The following is an 11248-nucleotide window of genomic DNA, read 5'->3' as shown; positions in this document are numbered from 1 at the left end:
TTAATTCTTGTTTGCTTCAGAATTAAGTGGTAAATGAAAATAAGGAGAAAAAAAAAAACCATTGAGAATTACGCTTACCTTACTCTCTTTTTTAGCCACTGTTCATAGCTATCCTAATTAGTTAGAACCTGCAATGAAATATTCCAGGAAATTAAAACAGACTGAGAATGCAGAAGTAAAAATGCCTTTATATACAATAAAGTCAATATTCCTCCTCAGCATCAAATCCAGGGCATATACTGAGGTAATATTAAACTAGTCTGTTTCAGAAGCTCAGCATCACTTGACTTAATGGGAACTTCTCATCAAAATAAGTGGATTTAAAGAAATAAAAGAAAATTGAGATAAATTTGAACAATGTAGTCCCTTTCTTTTCTGACAGAGAAGTTTCTCAGAGTTTTAAAATATATTTTGCTAGTTATTTCCTAATTAATTTTCCAACATTTTTACCTAGCAGTAATTGGCTTTGCTGCAATGCATTTTTTCCACTACATGTTCCAGTTTAAAACCCAAAGTGAATAGCTAAAATAGAATAGTTTAGTCCCGTTTAATACTCTGACTGCACTGTATTTCAAGGGAGTTTCCTCTTGATGAGTCTTCAAGAAGCATGTCAACACACATGGACTGTGAAAATACCTGTTAAACCTCATTAGCTGGAACAAACAGGAGAGTATGTGAAACCATACTTACCAAGTCTAGAGGTTCTCTTAATTTAAATTTAAAATAAGAAGGTCATCCAGCCTGGAATAATCTCCATGGCTACTCAGTTTACACATCAGATACACATCAGAGAGAGAGGTATCAACATTTCCTTATTAAAAGGTCTGAATCTGTCTACTACTTTGTTTCCTTAACACATACCTCAACCAAGGGAAACAGCATTAAGATCAAAAAAGAAATCTCCTGTAAGCAGAAGTCATATGTACAAAATTAAACAAATACAATCAAACATTTACTAGAAAAAAATTTCTTTATTAATTCATTAATTCACAACACAATAAATATTGGGATCACACATATGAGGGACCCAGCAACGCTCAGACTTGTTTGCACCATGGTGTGGTTTGACAAACAAGCCCTCATCAGCTGGCATCCTGAGAAGAAGCCTGACTAATTCCAGCCCCCCCCACCCCCCACCCCCCATTTTCACATATAATCAGTAATTTGCAGCCTACACCAGTCATTTAAATTGACATTAGTCAGGCTTTTAAAAATAATTCTTAAGGACCATCCCTGGCAAATCCTTCAGGAAAAAAAGCACAATCACAGTAGTTGTCATTATTCTGTCTTGCTGTTGATTCTGACATTAGGGTTATGTAGGTGTGAATGTATGTTTAGTTTTACTTCAGGGGGCAACAACATTTTCCACTAAATGAGGAACAGAACTAGGCTGCTGTTCAAGATACAGGATCAATTTTCATGCAGCCCACTCAGCAATTCTAAAACCAAAAGAGTTCTATTACTTCTGAGAACGACGACATGCCTTAGTTTCACACCCCATACACACTGAAGACATGTTTTCTTGAGATCTCTTTACTTGTTGTCCCAAATCATTATTTTGAACTTTATGATGAATGAAATTAACTCACCTTTCCATTGATTTGTCTATAGCAGCAGACAACTCGGTCTGCTGGATGCATTGGTAGGACAGAGAAGAGAAGCACCTTTCACATGGCTAAACACCAATGTTTTCATTTATGGGTACAAAAGGAACTGTAATAGGTAATCACTAGGGAAAAAAAAAATCTTGCATGCATACACATTACAGTTTAGTCAGAGGTGGGATGTTTCTCACAGCAAAATCTCTGTAAGACTGAGATGCTCAGTATCTCAATGTTTTGAAATATTAAGAAAGACATTTTAAAACTCCCTAATTTACTATGAACTTTTTTTTTTTTTAAACAGCTGGGAAAATCTAGGTTTTGGCTGTATCATACTCATAAGACCTTTATTAAAGGAAACAGGAACTTCTGAAGTGCAGGTATGCACACATTTATATACAGATATAAAGTTTTCATCGTTTCTTCTAAAGGCAGTTGCAATATTCAGGCAGTGTTTCAACTACACTTCCACTCAAAGTACTTCTTTTCAACTACAAGCTTATGGATGACTTCACAGATGAAAAATGGCATCAGCAGATCTGATAGGGAATGCCACTTGCAGTCAAACTGTATCACTTCTTCCTCTTTTATGGACCAGAAATGTGGACCAAAAATCAGGAAACTTTGTAAAGAAAGCATTAAGATTTCTTTTGTTGTTGTTTAAGTCACAACAAATCTTTGAAAATGGAGTATTTTAGTATCAATGAGAGTGTGATAAATGCTATTGCCTCATATTTTAGAAGGAAGGTCTGATCACTTTTGTCTACTAGTTTCTCTGACGGGTACAATTCTCATGGTAAAAAAGATTTCACACTTGAAATAAACCAACCATTTGTCTGTGTTGCATGCTGCAGCAGTGAAATAGCAGTCAAAGGAAAAATAGCAAAGATATACATGATCATCAGACTATTCTTCCAAACTGTGCAACAAGCAGGACAGCTATGAAAATATCAAATTCCACACACAAAAACACTGATATAAATTAACTGCAAAAAGGATACATTTTCTTTCACCTCAAGCTGATCTCTTCTTTTCCTACATGCACTATTATACCGTAAAGGGTGCAAGAAACGATGTGACTGTGCATATCAAAATGTTGGCAACTGCAACTTGGATTGAAATTCAGTGCAGTTTGTTTTGTGTTGCCTCTGTGAGGCTATCTATTTAACAGGGTTCTGCAAAAGAAACTTCACTGTCAGATTTCTGTTTCTTTATTGCCACAAATTAGCCAGCATCTCCCCCTTCTGGATAGCAGGAAAATAAGCAGAAATTTCCAATAGATTAATCCTTTCTTACCCTGGCCAATACTAAAAAAAAAAAAAAAAGGCAGATAGTTATTTTCTATCTTTGTTCTGAGCAGGACCATTTCTTTTCTAGATCACTGTTTATTTAATATAGTTCCTTTCAGTAACATGTTTTATTAAGGCCAGACCTAAATCCATTCAGCTGTAGTATCCAGCTCATCAGTGAGAAAAATCTTAAAAACAAACCAACAAAATATATCACTGTGTCAGCCAGATTTCTGCATTCTATAAAACAGAAAATGCTACATGAGCTGGATTATTAGTGGTTTTCATTCTACTTGTCAGCATTGCTTAATATATGGTGTTCAAGCAGTAATTTGTGAGATGTGTCAATGTAATTTGAACTGAACTGAATTAGAAATTTCAAGAGTAGGCAGAGAAGACACCATAAAATTCAACTCTTTCTTTAGCACCTCTGAGCTCATTCATTCTCAGCCATCACCATAACGTTATGACCAGGCTGCCACTGATTAATCCATTGGGATTCATCCAGTAGCAGCACAGCTTCAGTGATAAGTAATTTTCTATTAAATTCCTGTACATATTACATTTTAAAAAAAAAAACCCAAAGATGACTGCTTTCCCATTGTTACACACTCTGAGAACTTGTTTCTACTAGTGAGTACAGAGTCTCAGCATTCCAGATTAGGATCACTAATGAGCTATCCAAGTACTTAGGAGAAAGTATCATCACCAAAATCCTAAGGGAGGCCCTGTCCGATTCCTAGCATCTGTATGAACATTACGTGAGACACTTCTGCTGGCAGTCAGTCATGCCAACAGAGAAACTGAAATGACAACTGTTTAATTTGTAGATGGCCTCAGATGTCACTGGCTTCAGTTATATTTACATATATAAAGCTGTGATTATTCCCTAGCTCCCAGCAAGAGGAAAGTTATAGGTACTTTGAAAGAGAGAAATTTATTACAGCAGGACTGCATTGGTTTTAGAACTGTGATGGTGTGAGGACAATTTCTTTGGCTGGCTGTGAGAAAAAGCTGTCTACAGGGAGAACGAGAAAGATTCCTGGAACTCAAACCATTAAAGCTGTTTCAACTCTAAGTGCCCCTTTTCTTTAGCAATATATTTTGTGCTTTTTTTCCTTCTTTCCAGGGATGGTATTTAACCTCAGCAGCCTGTGACTGTTGCATCCAAGCCAGAACGCTTTGTAATGTGCAACTTGGTAATTTCTTCAGCACAGGTAGGGTGAATGCCAATTGTCTTCATTAGTTGAGGATACGTAGCACCACATCTAACAAAAAAAACCAAAAAACACCAAACCCACAAAGTCAAACACTATTCACCTGAAGCCCCTAGAATGTCCTAAAACATCAGAGTAATTCTGCTCTTGTCCATTTTAGCAGGTAGAGGAGTTGCATTTATTCTTCAAACAATGCTGTCTATTATTTCTCAGGCACTTACACAACAACATTTAAACGCCCAGCTTCACAACACTGTTAGGTAGGGAAGAATTGTCATAAGAGTTGAGACAGAGATAATTAAGCAATTTACCCCAAGTCACAACTAAGCCTATGGCAAAAACATATGACAAAACTTCAGCCTTCAGCTTTTCTTGTACATACATGTGTGTTTCACTAACTCTGACTCCAGATGGAAAACACACACACATACACACAGAGGAAGAAAATCTTAATTAGGACTGCTGGCAAGAATCTGCTGAAGGAGGTAGTACCAGAATATTCTTCCATGATCTTAGAGAAAATCTGGTGCTTACACTGAAATTGTCAATGTTATAAGCAGGAGGAAAAACTCTCTCATTTGAAAAAACAAAACAAAACAATACAACACCAAACCCCTTGAGCTAAAATCCCACTTGCTTAATTCCTTTACTTGTCCAATAACATTCTTAGACTTGATGACTTTCCTTTGAGCTGCTATTCCTGGCAGGTCATGCTGTAAGAATAGCTGAAATGGCCCTAAATTTGAGAATTGTTTCAAGCTCTCTATGGAATAATGTTCTCTCCCTCTACAAAATACAGGGAAGAGAGCCATAGATGTCTTCTGGTGTCCCCACCTACATCCAAAAAAGCACCGACAAGCAAAAAATGATTGCTGAGCACAGATGTTACTGGAGTGGTAAGTGGGGAGGGAAGATGGAAAATCATCCCTTTGGAGAGCCTGAAGTAAGACCTAATATTTGACAAAGGAGAACAGCAGCTCTTACAGTGGGTGTTCCACATTGAAAGCTCTGGATTTGTGAAATACAATAGAAACCAACAGAAGAATCTGACCTGCTGAAAACCTCTTACTGTGGCTAAAGTTTTAATTTCCCTCAGGCAAGGCAGAAAAGCACTCCAGTTTCATGTGCTTCCTTTTCACTGGTTATTTTGGATAAAACTTCAAAACAATGACATCCTAAAAAATGTAGTTCTAGAATCTATACCACTGGCAATTAATGGACTACAAACACATGTTGAAAATGTGTACTGAGGGTACACTGCAATCAGTGATTTCCAAGATATTCCTCACATTATATTTGCGGTCCTGCCTTCTTAATCCTTTCTGCTTTTCATTTATACTAGTCACTCACAACTGTAAGACTAAAACTGCAATAAAATGGTGATAACATTTAGGAAAATGAACTACCACCACAACTGGGGGTGATTTCTTGTGTCCCAGCCTACTTTCTTCAAAAAGGTATTAAAAAACTATAATTTAGTAATGTAGATATACGAATCAACATTTCTGAAGATGTGAATCAGCAATAAGAAGGGAAACGAAAAAACACATAAGAAATAATTGTAGCATACAAGAAGCATAGCAGGAATTCTCCATTTAACCAGAGAGGACCCAGAATCATTCCTTACTCCTTCAAAGGGAGGACTTCTATATAAATATTTGAGCAAAATCTTAAACGAGATCAGATCACAAAGGTTCACCTACTTGGGTGAGTTTGTTATTGCAATTATCAGACAGCTCCAGACAAAAGTACCTCCCCTCTCCCATCGTCCTACAGAGGTTGGTTTCTTACCTTATCACATTATGGTTAGCTTATACCCCAGAAATATAAAAATTCATGCAAGTCCTTGCTGAGCTTTTGAGGAGCACTGGCTGTGCACATTTAAAAATGAGATTAGGAAAGGAAATGCTTGGCAGGTGTAAAGAAAGGTTTTTATGAAAATCACAAATATCCTTTTAAAGAAGTGACTTGCAAAACTATATGGTGATTTCCTATCCTGTGCATAGAATGCAAAAGAAGCTACATGCTGAGAAAACTAACGTTAGTAAGTTAATTTTTTGCTTTACCTATATCAAGCCAACAATATATTTTCCTCAGTTGTTCCTTAACTATATCCAGTATTACAGTAACTAAATCCAGTACATCTTAATGAAGAACTGCAGTATTTTCAGTGAAAATATGTGCTATACTACATAAAAGTAACAAAAAGCATGGATTCTTTATAGTGTTGCCAAAACTAGGCAGCTATCTTTTATAATCTTACAATAACTTAAAAAGCAGGCTTTAGAAGCTAGAGACATTCTTTTGTACTTACTTGATTCCAAGAGCAAATCCTTGAATAACTTCGCCTGCATTTGGTCCAATGAAGTGAAGGCCAAGTATTCGTTGCTCTCTCCCTTGTAAGCACACCATCTGAAAATAATACGTTACATAGAGATCTTTTCTTAGAACATTTGAAGATAAGGCATGAAGTTGAATTAAATGAAACTGAAGTGCCCCAAGATCCTAGTTCAGCTGTTTACTCCCAGTGTGCCAAGAACTTACACACTTGCTTAAGTCTTACTGACTTCAATAGGTCTTATGCTTGTCCTTAAGCACTTTCCTGAATCGAAGCTTTTTTAGTGTATTTCTTCCAGACTTCAGGGAGCCACTGACAACAATAATTTGTGGTAAATTGAATACTTTGTTGTTTGTCATTTGTATGAAATCCTCAAAATACCTTCTGTAATCTAGCAACCAGACTAGTGTTATTTTGACACTGAATGGCCACCTTAGCAATTCTCCAAGCCTGTGCAGTTATTCTTAGCAGCTAATCAGCTGTATTTCCAAAGATGACCACTATCAATTATAGGACATTTTATGCCTTTGTGATTCAGTCAGTAAACTCTTACAGCAGCGTGTTTGGTGAGATACATTTACCACATCAGCCACATAACCTAAAAAGGAGTCAAGCCTTGGAAGCAACCAAAGATGAAGGTGAGTTAATAAGTATCTGGCAGGGCCTGAGTCACTGCACACTTAACTTTTATTAGGGAACTTAATGAAAACTTTTTAGTTCCTTTAAGGACACCATCTTTATAATTATGAAAAGAAAGTCAGTCTCTCCCTGTGTCCTCCCAACAAGCATTAAATCATCACTAATCTAATAGGTTCTGCTATTCAGTAAAGGCTTGGATTCTTTCATTAGGAATCCCAGGAACAGCAGCAATCCTGATGTGGTACTTCAAATATTGAGGAGTTTTAAAGAAAAAACCCTCTTGCAATAGAGTTTGAAACTCTCAAGTTTAATGTTTGTTCATGCGTTTTGGGAGTTTAGTAAGGACTATATCCAATATCATCCAACAACTATTATGCTATTACTACTTTACCCTCAAATATTTACTTTCATTGACATGATTTAAAGGGAATAGCTAAAAAGAAGTAGCATCACCTTAGTTGCACTGATAGTTGGGACAGTTACGACAAGCTACTAAGGCACTTACACAAATCAGATGTGTCAAAATATAGGTAGAAAAACTGGTTGCAACTATTTACAATGGATATTCCTTACATCTGATGTATTACACAACAATAACAACATAATAATTTGTGATGGACCTACAGAAGTTACTACATTTATTCAACAAAGATTGCTCCCTGATATAGAAGAGAAAAGAAAGAAAAAGAAAACTATGATATATTCTACCATCACTACACGTCACCTTATCTAAGATTCTCTACTATGGGCAAGTGCATCAAAAACGTTTTCAACACCGAAGCAACTGGATTGCTCTAGGAAAAGACACATTTCAAGCCCAACACTTTGGTCTAAACCAGGAGGTTTTTGTTTTCATGAGTAAGACTGAACAGTTACTCTAGTTTTGTAAGCCTTATGCTTAATTTTTTTGAAGGTAGCATACTTTCCCGAAGGATGGCAACTCAGATATTACATATAACTAGTTAAGAACTTTGCTGGGGGAAACAAAGATTAATCTCTATAGAATCTGGAATATTTCTTAGGGCCTTCAGAGCAGTTCAAAGATGGTATCAATCAGCAGAATGTCAGCTCTGAAAAATGCTAATATCTGTAAAGCAATTTCAAGATGCAATGGGATATGTAATGAATATTAAACATTTGAAGTTACACTGGAGAAACAGACTGTCACCAAGAAAATATCTCATCCATCTTGAGAGGTTTTATTGCCAAACAGTCCTCCTTAAAGCTGGCTGTACCATATCTCGTTTTAAGTTAAAAGCAAGTTAAAAGCTCACAACACTCACCTTCATATAGCATTGAGTTGCATCTCTTTCAGCCACTGTAAACTCTAAAGGTTTATAATACGCATGGTATACCTGGGATGGAAAAAAAATAACATTTTGTGTTAGAGAGTACTATTATGTCAAAAACTGCTATTTAGTATTATAATGAGTACTATTACTACATATTTATAATGTTGTAGAAAAAATTGATTTATTTATAACCTGTTCATTATTTTAAAGAAAAATATGGAAAGCACAGTAAGAGTTTAACACAAACCTTTCTTAGAGAACCACTAGATTAAAAACAAAACTGAAAAAAAAATCAAAAATAATCATGTTACTCAAACAATGCCCCAAATTAAAAATGTTAGTTTTGTTCCTTTAAGCTTCTCCCAAAAGTTTAATACCTTGTTTATTGAAAATAATGAAATCCAAGAAGCTTTCCATATCTCTAATAACGTATACCACAAGACAACCCAAACTGTAATTTTTGCATTCTGAATAGTAAATGCTTATTTTTTCATTAATGATTTTGCCTGGGGCTCCAACCTAAATCCATCAGCTGAACTTGCTCTCCAATACATACGTAACATCAGCATCTTATGACACACACACATCAATTGTCTGCCTTAATCAGATGAGAACAATTGTTTTACAGTAATTTATATCGTTCTAGATGGCACTAGCATCCAGAAACCCAGAAAAGAGTTCTGGAACAGATTTTTGAAGTATAAACTATATTTCAGAATCATAAAAGACAAAAACTAATAACTGACTGGACATGAAGTATTGTGTTTTGTATTTCCATAGCTTACAGAGTCGTATGCTGGCAGTCTTTTTGATGAGTGAATAAAGGTAACACAACATATCTTTTCAAGAGTGACTTGTTTGGATTTTGTTTGTATAGCGATTGTTGATTTCTTCATCATGAGTACCTTAATCTCATTCCTCATGTCAGAGGGCTAGGTGTGAATATATGCCATAACAGATTTCTTCCTCAATGTGCAATGCCCAGGCATATTATATCTAGACATTTTAAGCCACAAAGACACTTAGCAGCTTGTGTGAATATTTCTGGGGACATCCCAAAAATTTAGACTAAAGAACCTGACCAGCCATTCTGACAATTAAAAGGAACATAACTGTTATTTAATGATGCTGCAGAATATAACTTATTAAAATGGCAGCTAGTATAAAGCTGTCACACCCTATCAATAATTTTAAGCCCACTAGGTAACAGTTTCCATTGTGACCTGCTGCAATACTTTTAAAAGTCCTGAGCTTTTCTGAAGACACCAACTCCCTAACTGCAAGCATAGTATTTTGGGGACCAAAAATTTTGCCTGATACAACAGTGAAACTTCTGTCTTTTCATAGTGCAACTCTGACACCAACTATAAAATTAAAAATGTTTTCATACCTCAATATTATCTGATCCATAACATTGCACAGCTGCTTCTTCTGACAGTCCAACACAACCGTATTCCAAGGGAGTGAAAACTGTGGTAGGTACCTGCTTGTGAGGAAACAGAAAGTGTTACTGTTCAGCCATATGAAGCAGCCGCACAGCAGATACAGGGGAGATTTTTGCATGACTGAGAAGCATAGCTCTGTCACACACATCTACATTGGCTACTGTCAAAGCTGGATTCCAGATGACAAAATGCAATTTCTTTAAAAATTCTTAAGGAAAAAAAAAAGCGTAAGATTTGTTTTTATTATTGAAAAAAGAAATGACAACTCACATTGTCATAGTCCATCAATTCTGAAGACTGGCCAAAAAGACGCTGAGCCAGCAGTTTTCCTGCAGCTATTGCTGTGGGTGTTAATTCAGGACGTCCCTAAGAAGAGAGCACAAAGCTTTGTTTTAACTAACAGAGAAGTAGCATCCAAGGATTTCTCCTGGGACAATGGTCAGAGGAAGGCCAAATCTTTGGAATTCCAGCCCAGTAGCCAGGGCTCCAAACAGAGAAGGCAGTAATAATTTCTGTCCAAACATGCTTTTAAGTCTCTGAGTTTAATATCTGTCTTAATGGGGGGAACAAATGCCATGAATGTGTCAAAACGAACAGAGAAGGACTGGTGAGTGATGTGATGGTTGGAGGCTGTCTTGGGCAGAGCGATCATGAAATGATAGAGTTTTTGATACGTGGAGAAGCGGCGAGGGGGGTCGGCAAAACTGCCACCTTAGACTTCCGGAGGGCGGACTTCGGCCTATTTAGGAGACTGGTCGAGAGAGTCCCCTGGGAGGCAGCTCTTATGGGCAAAGGGGTCCAGGAAGGCTGGACATTCTTTAAGGAGGAAGTCCTAAAGGCACAAGAGCGGGCTGTCCCCAGGTGCCGAAAGACGAGCCGGCGGGGAAGAAGACCGGCCTGGCTGACTAGAGAGCTCTGGCTCGAACTGAGGAGAAAGAGGAGAGTCTATGACCTCTGGAAGAAGGGGCGGGCAACTCAGGAGGACTACAGGGGTGTAGCGAGGCTGTGCAGGGAGAAAACTAGAAGGGCCAAAGCTGAGCTAGAGCTCAGTCTGGCTGCTGCTATAAAAGACAACAAAAAACACTTCTTCAAATACATTAGCAGCAAAAGGAGAGCTAAGGAGAATCTCCAGCCCCTAGTAGATGTGGGAGGAAACACAGTGACCAAGGATGAGGAAAAGGCTGAGGTACTTAATGCCTTCTTTGCCTCAGTCTTTAATAGCAGGGCCGAATGTTCTATGGGTACCCAGCCCCTGGAGTTGGAAGATAGGGATGGGGACCAGACTGGAGCCCCCATTATCCAGGGGGAAATGGTGAGTGACCTGCTGCACCACTTAGACACTCACAAGTCTATGGGGCCTGATGAGATCCACCCGAGAGTGTTGAAGGAGCTGGCAGATGTGCTCACCAAGCCCCTTTCCATCATTT

General features: G+C 37.5%; 1 protein-coding gene across 2 annotated transcripts in view; it reads right to left on the bottom strand.

Moving 5' to 3' along the window:
- Positions 1 to 1135: 1135 nt before the first annotated feature.
- TXNRD2 (thioredoxin reductase 2) overlaps positions 1136 to 11248 on the bottom strand; it is a 39400-nt gene continuing 29287 nt past the window's right edge. For both annotated transcript variants that reach the window (XM_075516553.1, XM_075516552.1), the window contains exons 13-17: positions 10092 to 10187; positions 9767 to 9859; positions 8368 to 8439; positions 6422 to 6519; positions 1136 to 4158 (exon numbers count right to left, since the gene is read on the bottom strand). In XM_075516553.1, coding sequence (XP_075372668.1) covers positions 4035 to 4158; positions 6422 to 6519; positions 8368 to 8439; positions 9767 to 9859; positions 10092 to 10187 — 483 coding nt within the window. In that variant the 3' untranslated portion in view covers positions 1136 to 4034. The remainder of the gene's footprint in view (positions 4159 to 6421; positions 6520 to 8367; positions 8440 to 9766; positions 9860 to 10091; positions 10188 to 11248) is intronic.

This window comes from Mycteria americana, chromosome 13 (genome assembly GCF_035582795.1).
Source record: "Mycteria americana isolate JAX WOST 10 ecotype Jacksonville Zoo and Gardens chromosome 13, USCA_MyAme_1.0, whole genome shotgun sequence".
Classification (NCBI taxonomy): domain Eukaryota; kingdom Metazoa; phylum Chordata; class Aves; order Ciconiiformes; family Ciconiidae; genus Mycteria; species Mycteria americana.
The sequence above is the reverse complement of the archived record's forward strand: the minus strand, read 5'-3'. Positions and strand labels throughout refer to the sequence as shown.